The following is a 22,865-nucleotide window of genomic DNA, read 5'->3' as shown; positions in this document are numbered from 1 at the left end:
TTACACCCAGTATGTCCTTTATGGGTTAAAAAACCTCAAATCATAATTAGCGATGAAAACAAATTTATGCGGGTTATATTTAAAAAGTAATATCTTATTCCTATTCCATGGATAATTTTGAAGATAAATATTAAATTTCAACTCGATAACACCTAATATTAAGTATTCTGAAAATGCATGAAAATTCAAAATAAAATTCCAACAATATTTGGATAGTTTTTTACAAGAAAATCAATTAATAATGTTTAATCTATCTAGTTTAAGGAGAAAAAGGTTTCATCACAGTTTATGAAATTTAAAGTAGTTAAAAAAATCTTTTTTGGAAAAGAAATTAAAAAAATGATTTCATTCACTCTAAAATTCATAAGTTTTTGATATTTTTACGTAAAATTTTATTTAAATACTTCCAAGATACGGCGCTTCAAAAATAAAATTAGTCTCATAGTGTTCGTTCCAAAGAAGGTATTTATTCTAAAAAATAAAAGCTTTAATTCAATGAAAAATGAAACACCGTACTTTGCGTGATTAAACGATTTTATTGATCTTAAACTGCGCATTGAATGATAAAAATCAAAATTATGTGAAAATTACAGAAAGTAGTTTTTCATGTCATTTTTTAATGTGGCGCCACATGTTCCATTTTCTTGAATTTGGTACGTTTTGTTTAAGCGCAAATAAATCGCTGGGTGTTTTTCACCCAGTATGTCCTCTAAGGGTTAAAATCCTCAAATAAATCATAATTAACGATGAAAACAGATTTTTGCGGGTTACATTTAAAAAGTAATATTTTATTCCTATTCCATGGATAATTGTGAAGATAAATATTAAATTTCAACTCGATAACTGCTAATATTAAGTATTCAAAAAATGCATGAAAATTCAAAATAAAATAAAATGAAATTTGGACCATCCTACTGAAAATTTTTGTAAAAAAATAATGATTATGTATGTTTTTGAATGGTTTTAGAGCTAGGAAGAACTAATATGAGTTACTTCATTCTCTCAGCCTTTGGTCGCTGTAGAGTCGTTAATAAACACAATTTAGAAAAATGTTTGCACCAGTTGCAGTCGAGACTTTATTATGGAAAAAGCGAGAGTCACAGGAACAATCACGCGAATGGAAAAGAACGAATTCCGAGGAGAAAAGTTTTAAAGGCTCGGATTTTACGCGATTTTCAGCAAACGAAGGAGAGGGTGGAGCTTTATATCGAAAGGGAAAATATCTGGACAATCCCAAATTTACTCTGCATCACTCGGATCGTAACTTCTCCATATCTCAGCTATTTGATTGTCTCGCACGATTATAAGGTAATTATGGTGACCACTAGACCCAAAAATTTGACATTTTTTTCAGAGAGAGAAAAGAAATTAAAAAGTTTCGGGATTGAAGCACTTTTAATTTCCATTTTTTTTCATTTTGAGGACACAAAATTCTCCCCACGCACAAATATTTGCATATTAAATTTAAATAAACTTAATTTAATACGAAAAGATTGAAATTTTAAGTCGAAATATATTGTTTTTTTTATCAAAATAGTTGAAGTTCAACAAGACATATACATTTTTAACTAAAAGATACATTTTTTAACCAAATAATATAATTTAAAAAAAAAGATAAGTATCTAAACAAAAAGGGAATAGTCGCATTTCCAGTTAAAGGAACTAATTTATAAGCAAAAAAAAAACATTTTTTTTTTATTATTCCACCAGAAAAGATTTTTCATTAAAAAGAAAAACTATTTCCGAATTGGTGAGTTTTTGAGACAAAGAGGGGAATTCTCTACCAGCAGGTTAGATTTTTAACCCGAAAATATCAATTTTTAATCAAGTATTTCAATGCAAAAATGCAACTGGTTAATTGAAAATTAAATTTTTGTTTTAAAATTTAACTATTTTGTAGATAATTCTCCCCCTTTTGACCGAAAACTCACCAATCTGGTTGATTTTTGTTTCTTTTGAATTGAAAATCTTTTTTTGTGAAACAGTTGAATTTCCAACCAAAAACTTCATTTTCAATCAACTACTTGCATTTTTAATAAAAATAATGTAAATTTGCTACAAAAAAGTTAAATTTTTATCACGAAAAAATGAGTTTTTAATCAAGTATTTCAATTGTCAACTACGAAGATTAATTTTCGACAAAAAAAAATCAAATTTTTAACTAAAAAATACATTTTTTAACCAAATAGTATAATTTTCAGATAAAATAGATAAATTTGTAACAAAAAATGTATCTTTTTGGTTGAGAATTCAACTATTCCAGATATAAAATCATCACTTTTGTTGAAAATGAATATTTTTTTAGTTACAAATTAAATAGTTTGGTTGAAAGTTTTTCTTTTTTGGCAGAAGATTAGTTTTCTTCTTCAAAAACTAAAATTCTTGTTTAAAAATCATCTTTTTGGTTGAAATTATTTGAACTGAAATTTTAATTATTCAATTTTGGTTGAAAATGTACATTTATAATTGAAAATGTAACTATATAGTTGAGAATTCACGTATTTTCTTGAAAATTCTACTATTTGTAACTAATAAATTGTAACTATTAATGTAATTAACTTTCCTTTAATCCGTTTTTTGTTGTTGAAATTTGTTTAAAACTGTATATTTAACTATTTCAATTGAATATTCCATAATTTTAGTTTAAAATTCATCTGGCGAATCATTAATATTTTTAAACTAAAATTTAACTATTTAATTTTTGGTTGAAAAATGATATTTTTAAATTAAAAATTCGTCTTTTTTGAAAGAAATTAATCTTCATGGTTGAAAATTAATTTTTTTGGTTCAAAATTTAATTATTCTAGTGAAACATTTATCATTTGAGTTGAAAATTAATTTTTTGGTTAAAAATTTAATTATTTTAGTGAAACATTTATCATTTGATTTGAAAATTCATCACTTTGTTTAAAAATCTAACTAATTTTTTTATTTCGTTTTTTTGTTGTTGACATTTTTGTCTTTTTGGAAAATTTCAAATGATTTTTTATGTTTAAAATTAATTTTGTAATCCTGTAGCTCTACTACTTATGTACACCGTAAAAAATATGTCAATTTGTACCGAAATTTCGGTACGGCCATACAATTTTTTGGTTGAAAATTCGTCTATTTGATTGAAAATGTCTCTTTTTGGTAGAAAATTAATTTTCTTGGTTTTTAATTTCATCATTTTTAGGTTGAAATTGCCAAATCTGGGTTGAAAATAAACTTTTTTGTTTAAAATTCATATCTTCGGTTAAAAAATTCAACTGTTTTAGAGAAAATCCATCTTTTAGATTGTAATTTCAAGAATTCGGTTTACATTTTTTTTTGTTTCTTGACTGTAAAATCTGTATTTGTTACAAATTATTCGTTTCTTGATGAAAATTAAAATTTTCCATTTTTGGTTGAAAATTGATCGTTTATAGTTAAAAATTCAACAATTTGGTTGAAAATTCATGTATTATTTTGATGAAAATTGTTTTTTTTTTGGTGAAAAATTCATCTCTTTTGGCAGACATTTGATCTCTCTTTGTTAAAATGTCACCTATTACATTTTATTGGTGATAATTTATCGTTTTATGTTTTAAATACAACTGTATTATCAAAAAATTGCACTATTTTGTTAAAAATTCACCTTTTTGGTCGAAAATTGGTATTATTTGGTAAAAAAACTAATCTTCTTGGTTTTAAATTTGATGATTTTTTATTAAAATTGCAAAAATTTGAGTAAAATATGAATTTTGTTGTTAAAAATTCGTATTTTCGGGTAGAAAATTCAACTTTTTTTACAGAAAATCCATCTTTTAGTTTGAAATTTCATTAATTCGTTCGAAATTTTGTTCTTTCTTGATTATAAAATCTATATTTATCAAAAATTCGTATTTTCTTGTTGAAAATTAATTTGAAAATTAAACTTGTCAATTTTTGGTTGAAAGTTGATCGTTTTTAGTTGAAAATTCAGGTGTTATTTTGATGAAAAGTTGTCTTTCTGGTTCTCAAAGTCATCGGTTTTGGCAGAAATTTTATATTGTTTGGTTGAAATGTCATCCCTTAAATTTTTGGATGAGGATTGATCTTTTTAGGTTTAATACTCAACCATCTAGTTAAAAATTCAAATATTTTGTTGAAATTTTTATTATATTTTTGTAAGATTGTTTTTTTTTAGTTAAAATTCTTCTTTTTTAATTTGAAAATGTTTAGGTAGAAAATTCGACTATTATTTTCAAAGTTTAAGTATTTTGTTGAAAATTCATCACTTTGGTTGAAATTATGACTATTTTGTTAAAAAATAATTTGATGTAATTGATAATTGAACTACTTGGGTAAAATTTAAATTACATTGTTAAAAATGCATTTCTTTCATTGAAGGATTATTTTTGTTGTTGAAAATTGAACTGTTTAGTCGAAAAGTCATTTTTTATGTTTAAAATTAATTTTTTGGACTGGAAATGTAACTTTTCCATTTGATAAAATCGAGGGAATCCCAGAGTTGTGATTCAACGTAGGTAAGGTAGGTACCCTATATACCGACTGTGCTCGGCCGGTAATTTTTCCAAAAGCCCTGTACCTCTATTAATTATGTACATTAGAGTTCTGAGCAGGTTATTTTACTTCAAGAACGGTAACGAGAATTAGAATATTATCGAGAATATAACCGAGAAATAAAATCTCTGAGAATTTATGAGAATTTCAAAATTTATTATAATTAATAGAAAATTGTATTTTTTCATTAACTTTTCGTTTGAAAATTCAACTCTGTTTTTCGAAAGTTTGTCTTTTATTTTAAAGTTTACCTGCTATAGCAGAAATTAAATCTTCTTTTGATAAAAATACAACTGTTTGGTTAGAAATGAAGCTATTATACTATTTTCTTGAAAACTTAACTATTTCGTAAAAAATTAACTTTTTGCTTAAAATTTATGTTTGGGTGTTGAAATATAAACTGAAATATTTTGTGGATGAAAGTTCCACTTATAAAAAATTATTTTTTTTTTTATTACAAAGGCATTTGTTTTAGTAGAAAATTGATCTTTCTTGGATAAAAATGCAACTATTTGGCAGATAATTGAACTATTTTGTTAAAAATTCATCTTTTTTGGTTAAAAAAATTCGTCTTTTTGGATTGAAAATTCAATTTTTTTTCGTAGAACCTTATTTTTCTATTACAAAAAAAATTTTTTGATGTTACTGAGTTAACTGGGATCTTTCTTGGATAAAAACTCAACTTTTCTGTAATAAAAAATTCTCTTGCTTTAAGATAAATTTCATATTTTTCATAAAAATCCAACTATTTGCTAGAGAATTCAACAATTTTGTTAAAAATTCCTCCTTTTAGGTTAAAATTCGTGTTTTTGGATTAAAAATTCAATTTTTTTTATAGCAAATTATTTCTTGTTAAAAAATGCATAGTTTGATTCTGAAAACTCTATTAAAATCTTTTCCAAAATGAAATTCAACTATTTCTTTGAAAATTTATCTTTTTGATTCAAAACTTCATCTATTATAACAAAAATTTCCATTTTTTTTTTAATGAAAATACAAAAAATTGTTGTTTAAAGATCGTTCTTCTTTGCTTGATAATTCAACTAATTTGTTTAAAACATTTGGTTGCATCGCTTTGTTAAGAAATCACTTTTTTTTTGTTAAAGATTTATATTTTAAGTTGAAAAGTAATATCGTTGGTTAAAAGTTTAATTATCTTGTTATAAATTAATCTTTTCTTATTTCAAATTCCACTACTTGAGTCAATGTTCAACTACATTGTGACATTTTTTTTATTGAAGGCTAATGTCTGGTTGAGAATTTAACTGTTTAGTGGAAAATAATTCTTTTTGTTTTGTTTAAAATTCATTTTTTAACAGAAAATGGAAAATTTCCATTTCTTAACATTGATATTTTTTAATTAAAAATTTGCGTTATTTTTTGTAAAAAAAATTTTTTTAGTTTGAAAATGGAATTTTTATAAAGAAAATTTGTTTTCTGGTTTGAATGTTAATAATTTAGATAAACTTTTATTTATTTTTTGAGTGAAAATTCTTTATTTATTGGAAATTCGTCTTTTTGGTTTTAAAATTCTTTTCTTTTGTTGTATAAATTTCATTCTTTTTTTATTAAAATATAAACTATGACACTTTTTCGTTGGAAGTTTGTCTTTTTATGTTGAATATTCAACTATTACGTTAAAAATTTAATTATTTTGTTGAAAATTTCAGTATTTTGTTAAAGAGTTATCTTTTAAAGTACAAAAAACTTTTTTTTTGTTTGAAATAAATTAGTACATTCATATTAAACCGCTGATATAGCCTGAACAATAAAAATATTGTTAAAAATCATAAATTCTCTTGAATTCTGTTAAATTCTGCTAAATTCTATCATATTCTCGGTTATATAACCCGAACTTAAATTTTCGGGAATTTAAGAACTCTCTGACCTGCTATGCAAAATTCAGGTCGGTCGGTTAGGGCTGATATTTAACTGTTTAGTCGATAAGTCATTTTTATCTTCAAAATTAATTTTTAAATCGAAATTTCAACATGTCCATTTTTTAAGATTGATCTTTTTCAGTTGAAAATTCTTCTTTTTTAATTTGAAAATGTTTAGGTTGAAAATTCAAGTATTATGTTTAAAGTTGAAGCATTTTGTTGAAAAATCATCACTTTGGTTAAAAGTATAACTGTTTCAAAAAATAACATAATTTGGTGTAATTGTGAATTTACCTACTGGGGTAAAAGTTAAACTGCATTGTTAAAAATTTATTTCTTTGATTGAAAGCTTATGTTTTCAGTTGAAAATTTAACTGTTTAGTCGAAAAACCTTTTTTCATGTTTAAAATTAATTTTTTAATCAAAATTTCTACTTCTGCCTTTTTTATGATTGATCTTTTTTAGTCGAAAGTTCTTCTTTTTCAATTAGAAAATGTTTAGGTGGAAACTATTTTGTTCATAAATAATTTGGTTCAATTGATAATTTAACTACTTGGGTAAAAGTTAAATTATATTATTAAAAATTCAACTGTTTAGTCGAAAAGTCATTTTTTATGTTGAAAATTAATTTTTTTACTGAAAATTTAACTTTTCCATTTGATAAAGTCGAGGGAATCCCAGAGTTGCGATTCAACGTCGGTAAGGTAGGTACCCGATATATCGACCGTGCTCGGTCGGTAAGTGTTCCAGTAGCCCTGTAGTTCTACTACTTTTGTACTCCGTAAAAACTGTGCCAATTTCTACCGAAATTTTGGCACAGCCATAAAATAAAGGCTGCTGCTCATTTCATGAATTTGAGAAGCCTAAACTCTGCACAGGTGGCGCTGTGGCTCCTGGGGTTCGCAGGCCTCAGCGATATGGCCGATGGATGGATCGCCCGTACCTGGACATCTCAGGCTTCAAAACTCGGCAGCGTTCTGGACCCGGTTGCCGACAAACTCCTAGTTGGAACGCTTTTTCTCTCTTTGACCTGGGTCGATTTGATTCCAGTTCCTCTCACAATTCTCGTCATCGCCAGGGACGTCATTCTAATTTCCTGTGCGTCTTTCATTCGCTATCGCAGTCTTCCTCCTCCGGTAAATTATGCACAAAATATACTTTACAAATTCCAGGATCGAAAATAGGGTATAAAGCAGCGATAAGAAATACGGGCGCTCTCGCCCGTAAAAAAATCGCCCCTTATAAAATTTTTAGGAGAAAGAAATCTGTCAAAGTTTGATTTCTACAGTTTTTTAAATAATTAGTTGAATTTTTATTTTTTATAACTATTATTTTGCTTAGTTTACAATGAAGAGGGTAGCGGCTGGACAGGGAAATGACAGTGAATTTATTTATTGACCGGGAATTTTATACATTTTTAGAACAACAATCTGTCCAACTTTGATTTCAACAATTTTTTCATTTTTTAAATAATTACTTACATTGGTTTAAAGATTAAAACTTAAAAATTAAATAGAAGCGTTTGAAATCGAAGATTTCGGATAAAAAACATTTATTGTTGATCAAATTTGAACATAAATTAATTAATGATTTTTAAAATTGAACTGTACAATTCGTATTTTTTTTTGTAGAAAATTAGTTGTTTTTTTCTCAAAAATGCAACTGTAATATTGAAAATTAAACTGTTCTATTTGAGGATTCAATTATTTAGTAGAAAATGGTTAATTTTTTGATTATATTCCACTGTTTTTTATTTAACAATAAATTATTTTTTGGTTAAACTTTTAAATATGACTTTTTCTGTTAAAAATTAGTATTTCCAGGTTGAAAATGCACCAATTTTAAATTTGTAAATATTTTATAAAAAAATTAAATTTAACTATTTCAAATTTCTGGTTTTAAAATTCTTCTCTTTTTTTTGAAACGTCGCCCATTACATTTTTTGTTGCTGATAGGACTTTGAAGGCTTAAGATTAAAATCTTTTGTTAAGAATTTAACTATATTGTTGAAAATTTTATTATCTTGTTGAGAATTCGCCTTTTTTATAGTAAATTCGTTTTTTTTGTATTTGAAATTTATCTATTTTAATAGAAATGAACATTTCCTTTGTTTAAATATCAACCATTACATTTTTTGTTAAGAATTTATCTTTGTAGATTTAAAAGTCAACTATTTTGTTGAGAAACTTATTATTTTGATAAGAATTCAACTCTGGTTGAAAATTCGTCTTTTTTGGTAGAATATTCGAATTTGGGTTTGTTTGAATCTTCCTCTTTTTGGCTTAAAATTGATCATTTTTGTTGAAAATTAAACTTTTCCATTTTTTTGAGGATGGACTTTTTTTAGTTGAAAATTCAACAATTTGGTTGAAAATTTTATGTAGTTTGTTTAAAATTCGGCTTTTGTAGTAGAAAATTAAACGTTTTGTTTTTAAATTCAACCTTTTCGGCATAAATTTTATATTTTTTGGTTGAAATGTCATCAATTACTTTTTTGTGCTGAGGATTTATCTTATTAGGCTTAATATTAAATTATTTCATAAGAAATGTAACCATTTGATTAAAATTAGATTATTTCGGGGGAATTTAACTTCTTGGTTGAAATTTCATGTATTTTGTTGAAAATTCTTTTTTTGTTGGTTTTAAAATTGATTTCTTTTGGCAATAATTTTAACAGATCGGTTTACATTTTATTCTTTCTTGACTGTAAAATCTGTATTTGTTAAAAATTCATCTTTTCTTGTTGAAAATGAAACTTTTCGATAAAAATTGGTCTTTTTCGTTGTGAAATTCATATATTGAAATTCATTCATTGAAATTTCACCTATTAAATTTTCTTGAAGATAATTTACCTTTTTATGTTTTAAATTGAACTATATTATTAAACATTTAACTATTTTGTTAAAAATTCGCCTTTTTGGCCGACAATTGGTATTATTTGGTAAACAACTTTAATTTAAAATTTAAAAAACTTGGTATTTTAAATTTGATGAGTTTTTATTAAAATTGCAAAAATTTCAGTAAAAAATGAATTTCTGTGTTCAATATTCGTATTTGCGGGTGGAATATTCAACTTTTTTACAGAAAATCCATCTTTTAGTTTGAAATTTCAGCAATTCATTAAAAATTTTTTTCTTTCTTGACTGTTAAATCTATATTTATAAAAAATTCTTATTATTTTGATGAAAAGTTGCCTTTTTGTTTTTAAAATTCATTAGTTTTGGCAGAGATTATATATTTTTTGGTCGAAATATCATTCAATTTTGAATCAAATAATAAAACTTTTAAATAAAAAATATGATTTCTGAATCAAAATTTCATAGTAGACTTTTCAACCGAGAAAAATTAACTTTAAAAAAAAAAGTTGGATTTTCTCAACTCATTTCGGATTTTAATGAGAAAAAGACTCTTAATCCTGCGATAAATAAATATATATGTTAATAATTAAGAGACTAAAAAGAACATTTGAAATAAACATTAGGGTTTATTTTGAATACTTGACAAATTTTATGACACTATTGTGACCTATTTTTTAAAATTTGTAACGTTATTTATACTATTTTGAATCTCTAAAGTGAGTTCGAGGGCTGATTATAAAAGGATTTATTCTTTTACACATGTAAAAAAATGTTTAACGTTTCCCTTATTGTTCCTCTTTATCGTCATTAAATTTTTCCTTCGTTTAACTCTATTCGCGCTGCGATCCCTGTTAAAATATGAGATATTAATTTCAGAAAACTGTGTCAAGATATTTCGACCCGACACATGCAACTGTTCAAATTAAACCTCATTGGTTGAGTAAACTGAACACTGGAGTACAACTCGCCCTGGTTGCTGGAACCCTGGCAGCTCCTGTTTTTCACTACATCGATCATCCTGTATTAAAAGGGCTTTGTTATTTGACCGCTTTCACGACAGTTTCCGGGGGTCTAAGCTATCTTTTTTCCAAAAGCGGATATCAGATCCTCAAAAAAAAAGCAGCGCGGAATTCTTCGCCATAATACGCCAAATGAGTAACACTATTTTGCAAATAATCATGCATTCATGTATTACCTAGAAAGACTTCACTATTTTTAAAACGTGTACAGAACCCTAGTAATTGTATTATTGTATATAAACTTTCCTTGAGCGATATCAGGACTGTTTCTTTTCTTATTTATTATTCAATGTTTAATATCTTTGATGAAGTACCCCAGAATCTCCATACTTTCCTTCCCACCACGACCTCCACTTCCGCTTCACCTTCCCCTTCCCCTCACTTCCTCTGATTTCCCACTACCCTTCCCATTTTTTATTTTCCTAAACAGAGAGTATTAAAGAGAGCGCGCACACTAGCGAACTCTGCCACTTCGGGGAAGAAGCTCGGGCATTTCAATGGGACGTTTACTTTCTACAATGCTTCTTCTCTGACAGTTAAAAATGTTTTGTGTACAAGTTTCATCCTAATGGTTTTTAATAAAATTGGCATATTACTGTAGAGTTAGTGGTTGCAAGAACAGTACAATAAAAAATAAATGACGTTCGTTTTTTGGACAGTAGCAAATATGTACAATCATGGCTCTAATTTCGCTCCTCCTTTTCTACGTTTCCCCTCCAGTTTCCATACTTCCTCTCACTACCTACCCTTACCACCCCTTACACCCTCCCATAACAGTCCTGACTTCCACTTCTCTCGATTTTCCTACGTCCTCTTCCGCTACTTTCCATACTCCTCACCTAATTCCCCTTCTCTCAAGTCCGTTACTTCCTCTCCCATGACTGCCCCTACTTTCCCTCGGCCTTCCTCTGATTTCCCATCCCTCATATCGCTTCACATGTTTTATCTTCCCGTAGAAGGACACTAGTGCACTCTGCCACTTCGGCGAAGAAGCTCGAGTACTTCAGCGGGAAGTTTAATTTCTACAGTGGGTCTTCTATGACCGTTACAAATGTTTTGTATGCAAGTTTCATCGTAATGGTTTTTAATAAAAATGCCACATTACTGTAGAGTTAGTGGCTGCAACAACAGTACAATAAAAAATAAAAGATTTCCGTTTTCTGGACTTCCAGTAGTGAAGCCGACAATCACGGCCCCTACTTCGGCTCCTCCTTTTTCACGTCCTTCCCCTCACTTTCCATATCTCCTCTCCCCTAATTCCTCTACCATCAAGTCCTTTACCTATCTTTAGCACCCCTTCCACCCTCACATCATGGCTCCTGCTTCCGCTCCTCACCCTTCTCTTCTCACCCTCTTCGATACATCCACGACTTCCGCTCCTCTCCATTACCAGGCGTTCTCTCCCGCCACTTTCTATTATCCCGCTCTCTAAATTCCCCTCCTAACAAGTCCCTACTTCCCCTCCTATCACGGTCACTACATTCTCTTCTCCACCTCCCATCTCAATTCCTCTAATTCCGTATCTCTCACGTCCCTTCACATGTTTTATCTTCCCGTAAACTGAACACTAGCGCACTCTGTGTCTTCAATGAATAAATGTTGGTATACAAGTGTCATTGTAATGGTTTGCATTTAAAATGCCACATTACTTTGGAGTTAGTGGTTGCAATAACAGGACAATGACAAAAAAACGATGTTCGTTTTTTGGACTTCCAGTAGCAAACCTGACAATCACGGCCCCTACGTTCGCTCCCCTTTTCTACGTCCTCTCCCCACTTTCCATACGTTCTCTCCCCTAATTTCCCATACCATAAAGTCCCTCACTTACCCTTACCACTTCTTCTACCCTTCCATCACAGCCCCTACTCCCGCTCCTCACCTTTCCTCTTCGCTTATTACTCCCTGAGACATACACGACTTCCACTCCTCTCGATTTTCTTACCTCGTCTCCCGCCATTTTCCATTATCCAACTGCCCTAATTCCCCTCCTATCAATTCCCCTACTTCTCCCACCCCATCAAGGCGTTTACTTCCCCTGCTCCACCTTTCCCTCACTTCCTCTTTTTCCAAATCCCTCACATCCCTTTACATGTTTTATCTTACCATAGACTGGGCACTAGCGCACTCTGTCGCTGGTAGAGAGAAAGGAATGGACAAAATAGAGCCAAAGCTGCCACGGGGATATATATATGGAGGCTCCAGGAGGCGGTCAGAGTAAATATGAATAGCAAGACTGGTGAAGGAATTTTAACTGGAGTTAGAAATAGGTTCTAGGAAAACGTTCATGGTAGGGGAGAGGGGTAGGGGAACGCAAATAAAGCTCGTAAAAATAGGAGGGTCGATGTGCAAATTTTTTACAGTGTATAATAGGGATAGGGTGAAAAGAATTAAAGAAAGGGTGTAATACTTGCGAGACGAAAGAGGGGAGAGTATGTGGGTACTAGGGGAGAGGGGGAGGGGATTAATGAGAGAATTTGAATGGAAGGGGGCCTCTACAGGCAAGGAGATAATTTTGAATGTAGGTCGAATGATAAGGCAATAAATAATGACAGGAAGATTTTAAAGGACTAGATAGAAGATAGAAGCTATACGCAGTGGCGATTGGTGTTGTAACAGAGGACGATGGGGTAGAGTGTGATCTAGACGAGGGAGGCAATTAATAACTATCAGGAGCAGTTTGAAAAGGTATGCTTAATTGGGAGCCTGTACAAGAGATATGAGAGGATCTAAAAAAGAAAGTAAAAGGGTATGTGCAGAAGAAGGTATTTAACATGAAAAAGAGAGCATGGTAAAACTGGTAGGATAGGAAATGTAAAAAGATTAAAAGGAAGGTAAGAAGTAAGTACAGGAAGTAAAAAGAGGGAACTGCGAGAGGGAGGAGTACGTATAGAGATGAAGAAAGAGTTTATTGTGGTGTGTAAATAAAGGGTCTCGGATTCAAGGAAAAGGAATAAGAAAAGTAGAAGAACCAGGGGGAGAGATAGTGGAGCTCTTTGATGAGAAGATACAGAAATTGATAAGCAAGATAAGAAGTCCAAAAGCGTGTCTGTTCATTACACAACCGGTCAGGGAAAGGCTAAAGGAGGTAGTGAACAAAGTATGGGTGGTGGAGCGAGGAGTTAATAATGCCACTGTATAAGAAATTAGATATAGATAGGCAGAAAAATGGTAGAGTTTAGGCTACTGAATACGGCGTAAAAAGTTTAAGCAATGGTATTGGCGGAGAGCCTTCGGAAAGATGCCGAGGGGAAGCGGATATTGCCGGAGATGCAGGCGATATTCAGAACGGGTTAGCAAACTCTAGCGGACCGATTGAATGGAAATGATACTCTACAGAGTATCCTCACAGTATCCACATAGTAAAAAGTTTAAAAAATCTTTTAATAGGAATTTTAACGTAGAATCCGAATTTCGCTAATTTAAAAGTCGATCTTGCTATTTTTTTTTAGTTTTTGTTGCATGATACGGAAGGGATACTATGTGGACACTATGAGGATACTCTGTGTAGAGTATCCTTTCCGTAAAATCGGTCCGCTAGGGCATTATCGACAATATTTACATTTTGCAGCACGTAGTGGATAGGGAGTTAGCGAAGAAGGGGTCGAAAATGTACGCGTTTTTCATGGATTTTAAAGGTGCGTTCTCTTCTATGGATAGGGGGAGGTTGTGGGATGAGATAGTGGAAACGGGAGTGACGACGGAGTAAGAGAGGCATATTAAGAAACGAGAGATAGGAAATAGCGAGTAGTTCTTCAAGGAGATGATGAATATGTTGGGAAGATACCTAGATAAGAATAGGTTAGAGTTCAATACAGAAAAGTAAATGGTTATGGTGTTTAGGAAAAGAGGTGGAAGGAATAAGGTAGAGGAGTGGGAGTAGATGGAAAAGACGGAGCAAAGGTGAAAGATTTTGTGTACCTGGGCTTCCTGGTTTGGAGGTATGCGAGAGTGAGTGGAATAAAAGAAAAAGAGAGTAAGGAGGGTAAGTATAGAGATGAGGCAGGTATGGAAGTTGGGAAAGAAGTTCTTTGCAGATAATTTTGAAAGAGAATGAAATTGTTTGACTCGCTAGTGATGAGTGTGCTTTTGTACGGATTTGGAGGTTTTGTGATGGAAGGAAAGTAAAGAGGTGAATAGAATACAGGAGAGGTACGTAAAGTGAAAACTTGGATTGGAAAGGAATACGCGTAATTATATTGTTAGAAGAGAGACGGATATAATGAGTTTAGGGATTCTAACAGGGAGTCGGGCGTGTAAGTATATGGAGATCTTTTTGGAAGAGGTGGGAAGTAAACTGGTTAAGGAGTGCTAGTGGGATAATGAGAACAGGAAATGGGGTGGTCATATGAAGACTGAAAGAGGATTGAATCTTGGAAGGAATAAGCCGCGGGCGGACGAAGTGAGAAAAGTGTACAATAAGGGTAGGAAGGTGTATGAGGGCTGGATAAGAAAAACGGAATGGAGAGAGAGGAAGTAGCTGAGGAAGAAGGAATAAGAGGGTCATGGTTTAATAGCTTCTCTGGGTGGATCATGTCAAGGGAGATAGTGCAATATCTATGTGCGAAAGGAGAAAAAAGGAGCTATGAGTTCATAGCGAAGATAAGAAGTTGTGGCATGAAGGGTTTTAATAAGTTCTGCCTTCCTAAGGAGAAGAGGATATGCGAATAGTGGAAGGGGTATGGAAGTGTGAAAAACTGTTTAGAGGATAGGGTAGGGGTGGAATGGAGTGGGACAAAAGGGCGGTAGCATGGTTAAAGGGGGTGTTGGGAAAGATGGGGCAAAAGAGAAGAAAGCAGGAAGAGGAATGGAGAAGGGTAGTTTGTAAAGAGGAGAGGAAGGAGATACAAGTTCGCTGTAAATATTGTAAATGGTAGATAAGTATTTGTTATTAACCGTGAAGGCAGTATTTGGCAAAACGAAAAGTAGGGATATGTGTGCGCGTGGAACCCAGGAAGACAAGGCGATAAGAGCGAGCCGTCATAGAGTTAAAGTGTGGATGTTAATTTATTAGGATTATTTTAAGAAAATTTTGCAAAGATGGAGATGTAAGCAAGTTAATTTTTTCAAGCCAGTATGCCAAAAAATAAACGTTTATTTATTTATCTAGCAAAGTTTTTACTTGAAATCATTAAACACATATTTTCGAAAAATTGGTCTTTATTCAGTTGTCATTCTTATGCCTTCATCAAGAAATTTTGGACAATTTCGTAGAAGGTTACCTTCTTTGATTTTATTTTGTGACAAAAATTCAAAAGAAAAATGTTTGATGAAACTTAATTCCATTTTTAAAAAATTAACAGTTTTATATTGAAATTAAAAGTCAAAATTTTAGAATTCTTTTTAATTTCGGTATTTTTTTTAATATTAGGTAAATTGTACGTACATGCTATGTGCACATGACCTTTTATGGAAACATAAAATGTTATCATGCTTTATAGCATCATCTGTCCATTGCGTAGTAACTTACTTTTTCCTCCAAAAATGTTCTAATACTATCATAAATCTGCAATTTCATAGCGACTGATTCAATAAAAATAATTTATAATGACGAATAAGACAGCGATATTCAGATATACGTCAATTAAAAAAAAATTAATTAGTCACACTCTTACCGAGATAAATCATAAGTGTAATAGCTTTATTTAAAAAAAAATGAAGACCGTTATTGGTATCATGTGTTTCGCTCTAATGATTTTCACTAATTTTGTTGGCAAGTATATAATATCTATATTTTAAAGTTCATTTTTGGTTGCAGTATTTTCATTTCTTCCTAAAAACCATTGTAATTAAAATAACAGTTTTCTAATATCCTGGAAGTTATTAGAATCGTCAACCTAATATTTTAAAAAAAATTAAAGTTGCATTGAGAAAAATGGACGTTCACAGTTAACATCTAGATATTAAAATACATATGCAAGTATATGTAACGCAAAGCTTTCTTATTTCGGAGGTTGTTCTGAAGAGGAAACAGCACTTTTATTAATTATTTTACCCCTTCCAAACAATTTACAGCATTATTTTTACTATCGTGTGACCAAAATATTAATAATCATCATTTTTCCACCAGTTTACATATGACACGAAACATTGACCATAAGCTTCGTCAAGCAAACAAAAGATGCACCAGCATTTTTTACGAAATTGACTATAAATAAGCTTTATCAAGTGGCCGATAGAGTTCTGGCGTTTTCCTTCACTCAGGCGACTTTATTATGCTTTAGTTAGTTTAACATTTCGGAATTTTCAGTTTAACATATCAATATTTTTGCGCCTAACATCTCGAAAAGATAGCAGATGTCATCAATTTTTTTCCATTTAATGTATCAACTAAATTTTATTTGTGAAATAAAAACTACATGATTTATTACATAAGGTAAATAAATCGGCTATATAATAACCCAGTGGGCACAAAATTTGGCGACGACGTCTTTACGACATCGTTGCGACAACTTTACGATATCCTATGTCCATGTCGTTAAGGTGTCTTTATGATATCGTAAATACGTCGTATGATCTAACGATATCGTATAGACAACGAAAAGACACGGATATAGGATGTCGTAAACATGTCGTAAATATGTCGTAACGATGTCGTAAAGATGTCGCCAAATTTTGTGCCCACTGGGAAATAACCTTCTGATTATACAATTTTTTCAGATTCGGGTTGGCCACATAAACATGACGCAGTTCATCCTTTCCCCATTAAACTTTACGTTAATCATTACGAGAGTGCAGTAGGTCCAGCTGTAACTCTTATTGGTACATTAAGAGGCTTTAAGAAAGTAGGAATAGAAGTGGAAAACGGACACGAATACGTAGTTGGAATAATCGACTTATATGGTTGTTTACGTCCATTAATAGCTCCTATAGGGGGTCCTAATAATATATATGGGAGAGTTAAAGTGCGCATAGATGGCGACACTGCCCTCGTAACTGTGCCAATATCGCATGAGGATCCCGTGAATGATCGCTTCCGCGAGGAATTCGGACCAGATCACATTCGTTTTGCTCAAATAGTTGAATAATTCAATTCAAGAGTACGCGCATATCTCGATATAAGAACCCTCAGCTTACGACGCTTCTAGAATTTAAGTCCTCTGCATTTTGGCGATTGCGTATGTCGCGGGACCTTAAGACGGTTCATGCAGCCCTGTCAGTTTACGTCTGGATTCCCCCGATTTAGGATCAAGGCCTCTACAAGCAATGCCCAAAACCATTCTTATATCGAGAGTTGAGTGTATATGTGAGGACTAAAGTGGCCCATTATTTAAATAAGCAAGAAATTGTGAAATTTAAACGCATGTACGCTTCTTGCGTACAATTCAATGGGAAAATATACTGCATAAATCAGAATGGTCGCAAAACTACTTTCTCAAAAGTTCCTAATTTTTCCCTGTCCAATTTTTCATTTTTAATTCGAAAGGAAGAATTTTCAATTAAGCGGTTAAATATTCCTACGTAAAAGATGAATTATGAAAAAAAAACAATCAAATTTTCAACAAAATTGTTGAATATTTGTCCAAAAAATAGGTGGTTGTGCATTTTTTAATTAAATAATTTGGTTAAAAAGGCCTCTTTTTAGTAGAAATTCGTATTTTGGGCTTGAAAATTTAAACATCTTATAGAAAGTTCTACTATTTCTTCAAAACTTGAACTATTTCTTGAACATTTATTTCTTTGGTTGAAAATTCAACTGTTTTGTTAAAAATTTGTTTCGCTTTTAGTTAAAAATGTTTATTTTTTAAATTAAAATTGAACTATTTACTTTTTGGTCGAAAATTGTGTAAAAATGAAAATTTAACTATTCCATTCTGGTTAAAAGTTGATATTTTTCAAGTATGTACGTTCAACTATTTGGTTAAAAATGTATTCAATTTGTTGAAAATCTGTACCTTTTTAGTACAAATTTAATCTGAACGGTTGAAAATTAATCATTTTAGTAAAAATATCGTCTCTTTGGCTTGGAAATTCAACATTTTGGATGAAATTGAGTTAAAAATTGAACTATTTTATTAAAAATTCCATCCATTTTGGTTGAAAAATCAACTAATTCGTTAAAAAATCACATGTTTATAATATTAATATTTTGTTGGTGAATAGTCAAACTAAATTTTTTTAAAGAAAATTCGATTAAAAAAAAATTATTTTTGATTTGATAACTCATTTCTTTTAGTACAAATATCATTTTTTTAAAAATAAAAATCAAACTTTTTGGTTGAAAATTAATCTTTTTTGCTTGATGATTGAACTATTTCGATTCAAAATTTTGGTTGAACCACATTGTTAAAAAATCATTTTGTGTCGAAGATTCCAATTTTTAGGTGAAAATTCGACTATTTTGTCAACAAGTCATCAATTTTAGATGAAAATTCAACTAATTTGTTGAAAACTCAATTTTGTTAAGATAAATACAACTGTTTCGTAGAAAATTTGTTTGTTTAAAATTCATATATTGATGTTGAAAATTAAAACAAAAAACTTTTGGATGAAAATTCAAATATTTATTTTTAATTTATCTTTTCGATTCATAAATGTATCTCTTTTAGTAGAAATTTCATCTTCCTGGGATAGAAATGCAACTGATTGGCTGCAAATTAATTTTTTTACTTGAAAATTTAACTATTTTGTTTAAAATTTTGGTAGAACTACTTTGTTAAAAAATCATTTTTTTTTATTTCAAATTCACATTTTTAGTTGAAAATGAACTTTTTTGACAAAGAGTCATCCATTTTAATTAAGAATCCAACTGTTTTGTCAGAAATTCATCTTTATTGAATAAAAAAGCAACTATTTGGCTTAAAATTAATTTTCTTTGGTTAAGGATTCAACTACAGTGAAACTCTTCTATAGCGCCGATTTTAGGGCTGGCGGTGAGTGGGAACTGATTATCGCGCGCTCCCGCACCCCGCGCAGCTACTATTACACCTACCTGGGGCGCGGCGTCAATTCTCGAAAGGGCTATAGAAGAGAGGGTTATTGAAGGGTTTCACTCTATTTTGTTTAAAAATTTTGTTTGACCCACTTTTTGAAGAATTTTTTTTAATACATATTTTTAGCTAAAAATTCATCTCATTTGTTGAAAGTTTAACGATTTTTTTTGACTGAAGGCTCCAGCTTCTCTCTTTGATGAAAAATTTATCTATTTGGTTAAAAATTAATTTTCTGCTAAAAGTTCATATTTTCACTTTAAAAATTCAATTTTGCTACAGAAAATTCGTTTCTTGTAAGGATTATGGGACACATACAGTCTAGGATTCTAGGTTAAAATAAATAATATTTCAGTAGGATTAAATCTTCTCTTTATTGAGAGATCCTTTCTTCAAGAGAGAAACTGTAAGACTAATTCAAACTATTGGCATGGTTCCCTTCAACACTCAAATCTGAATCATTTGTTTATACAAACAGTTTCTGGAAGACCACACGCACTCGTAATTCTTTAGGAATTTACGCACAAAATAATATACGCATAAAATGAGCCTTTGGATTTAGTCACTCTCTATACGACTGTACATAATTCAATTTTTAAAATCGATTCTTCTTCCCAGTGAGCAGGAAATTTGGCGACGTTATTACGACATCGTTACGAAATCTTTGCGACAACTTTACGACATCCTATGTCCATGTCGTTACATTGTCTTTACGATATCGTAAATACATCGTCAGATCAGACAGCATATTTACAATATCATAAAGATGACTTAACGACATGGACATAGGATGTCGTAAAGGCGTCGCCAAATTTTGTGACCACTGGGTTTGTTCATTTATTCCAACATATTGCTTCAAAGGTTCAACAATTTAGGTGAACTGTTTTTTTCATAAACGAAAAATCTTTATTTGTTAAAAACTAGTATTTTTGGTTTTAAAATTCATTTTTTTAAATTGAAATTTCGTGTCTTTTTATTTAAATATCGACCATTACAGTTTTTCTGAGAATTCATCTTCTTAGGTTGAAAACTCAATTACTTTGTTGAAATTCTAATTATTTTGTTAAAAATTAAAGTGTTTGGTTAAAAAGTTCTCAATTTATGGTAGAAAAATAATTATTATTGTTTAAAATAAATAAATTTGCAAATTTTAAATCTCTATCTGAAACCACCTTGCAAAGCATTTATTTTCCTAAATTCAAAATTATTTTATTACAGTTTCAAGTCCCGCATTTTATTATTTCCGGAAACCCTAAATTAAGTTAAGTAAGAGGTGGCGTTAAAATGGGGTGGGGGTCTTGGTTAGGGCTGTTGCATAAATTACATGCTGCCGATTAAAATTGAAACATTTTTCGATGGTTACAACATTTTCCAAATTAACGTGCCGCAATTTTTGAACGTCCATAATTGCTGAAAATAAAACTAAGAATCCAACGAACGGACAACCATAATAAAATGTTCCTATTGTAATTTGAAAAAATATGAAAAATTTTTCTGCAATGGAAAGAAAATAATTTTTTTATTAACTCTCAACGGTAAACTGGTGCGAATTCGCATCCGTGGTTTTTCCATTTACATTTATTTTCAGGAATTATGCATTTAACTTGATAATTGCATGTAAATAGGATTTTTAATTTGATTTTAATCTAATTTAAATTTTAGAAATTAAAATTTTTGAAGGGTCCCTAGTATGTATTTTGAAAACTGAATTTTTGGTATGCCATTTATTTTAATGTGGTAGTACATGCACTGAATATATTATTGTATAAATATCATTTTCCATGGCTTATCGTTTCCAAGTAAAATGGATAAGTGTTGGTGAGCATAGCTTTATTTCGTATACGCATATGTAAGTTTCCCTTGCAATAGTACACACATACAGTTTCCTACGCTTTCAGCAGTTTCAGCGTCCAGGCCAGACCGCAGATCGGACGCTTCGAGAGTAAAACATCAATTGAGTTCCTTCACGTTTATATTATTTAAAATAATCAAAAGTTTACTAAAAAGTGTACTTGCAATTCTAAAATTGTTTTTTGAATTTTCTATTAAAACTATTTGAAACTTCAAAGGTGAGTCGAATATTCTGTAAGAGTATGAATGAGCTTTCTATAAACAAATCATAGAATGTTTTTAAATCCAGAAATTTTCTTATTTTTCTGTAAAAAATGATTTTTCTCTTTAAATATAGATTTGAATGAAATTACATTTATAAAAAATCTTCTTTTATACTTTTAGCGAGTATAATTATATTTGAGTCGTGTATATGTATATAGAATAAATTCAATCACGCCATGAAGACTAGCCGGCTTATATGGCGTCATCACATTTTCTTTATGAATTCTATAAGAACATCTAAAAATAGATTTAAATTAAAAAATATTGTTTTCACTTAAAAATTTTTTATATTGTTTTGTTGCGTAGGATACTTTTTATTATATGATTTTAGATGACACTTTCTTAAATTGTTTTATTGAAAAATTAAAATTATTAAAAAATTAAATGTTCTTAACTAAGAAATTACACATTTTAAGTATGTGAAATTAAACACTTTTCATCGAAATTCTATCTAATAAAATTTCAGAAAATCTCGCTCATTATTTTTAAATGGCCTGATTTTAACTGGCCTTTTTAGTTTTTCTTTCGATTTATTTTTAATTTTTTAAATCGCAACTTCCAAATGCGGAATTTTAATTCTAAAAATTTATTTCTCAAAGAGAAAATTAAACTTTTAAATGAATCTTTAATAATAAATGCAACAATTCTGTACTCAACTTTTTAAACAAATGTTTAAAAAATAACAAAAGGATTCTATTCATAACTCCTGAATCAAATTTATTCCTGAATGTTTCTAAACATTTGTACTTCGCAATGTTGAACAGATTAAAAAATAATTAAAAATTTGAAAATATATCAAAAAATTTAAAACAAAATGTAGATTTTTGAAAGTTTTGAAATAAATTTTTTTAAACTCTTCAAAGTTAGATAGTTTTTAAGATAATATTTTTTGTTAGAATTCCAGGGGAAAATTGAAATTGATATTTTATTTACAAAAATAGTTTTAAGAAAATACTTAAAGATGTTTTAAGACATATAAAATTATTTAGAAACTTTTGAATAATGTTGAAAGGTTTCAAGAGAATAAAAAAATTGAAGATTTTTGGAAACATTTTTAATGATTTTTTGTTTTGAAAAATTGTTAAAGAGAATTCTTAAAAAGATTTTAATTCACTAAAAAAGATTTCTAAAATTGTCGAAATAATTTTGGAAGATTTTAAGACAATTAAAGGAATAATTTGAGTTTTTAAACTTCACAAATAAATGGTTATTTGAAATTTTTATTTTGTATTGAAAATTATTATTCACTTCATTCTTCTTTGGTTAAAAATGCAATAATTATGTTGAAAATTTATCTCTTTGGACGAATTCAACCATTTTTCATTATATATTAAAATACTTTTTTTAGTTTTAATATAAATTATTACAATTTTGTTGAGGATTTATCTTTTTTTGTTGAAAATACAACTTCTAGGTTGATAGTTATACTAATTTGTTAAAAACTCACTTGTTTGTTTAAAAATTAATAATTTCAGTTGAGAGTATATCTCCTTGTTTGAAAATATAAACATTGATTTTTTTAACCCTTAAACGGCCAAAACG

General features: G+C 29.9%; 2 protein-coding genes across 2 annotated transcripts in view; both read left to right on the top strand.

The window, feature by feature from the left end:
* The first annotated feature begins 971 nt into the window (after window positions 1-971).
* LOC117172565 (probable cardiolipin synthase (CMP-forming)) lies at window positions 972-10,538 on the top strand. The gene is made up of 3 exons (XM_033360627.1): window positions 972-1,308; window positions 7,283-7,540; window positions 10,139-10,538. Exons 1-3 carry the CDS (start codon window positions 985-987, stop codon window positions 10,403-10,405), a joined length of 849 nt encoding a protein of 282 aa, XP_033216518.1. The 5' UTR covers window positions 972-984; the 3' UTR covers window positions 10,406-10,538.
* A 10,623-nt stretch (window positions 10,539-21,161) lies between these two features.
* The window catches only part of LOC117173282, a 20,515-nt gene continuing 18,811 nt past the window's right edge, over window positions 21,162-22,865 (top strand). Inside the window, exon 1 of the mRNA XM_033361763.1 lies at window positions 21,162-21,277. The gene's annotated coding sequence lies outside the window, so the exon portion shown is untranslated. The remainder of the gene's footprint in view (window positions 21,278-22,865) is intronic.

Source organism: Belonocnema kinseyi, chromosome 5 (genome assembly GCF_010883055.1).
Source record: "Belonocnema kinseyi isolate 2016_QV_RU_SX_M_011 chromosome 5, B_treatae_v1, whole genome shotgun sequence".
NCBI lineage: Eukaryota > Metazoa > Arthropoda > Insecta > Hymenoptera > Cynipidae > Belonocnema > Belonocnema kinseyi.
Note: the sequence above shows the minus strand (reverse complement) of the source record. Positions and strands in the feature narration are given on the sequence as shown.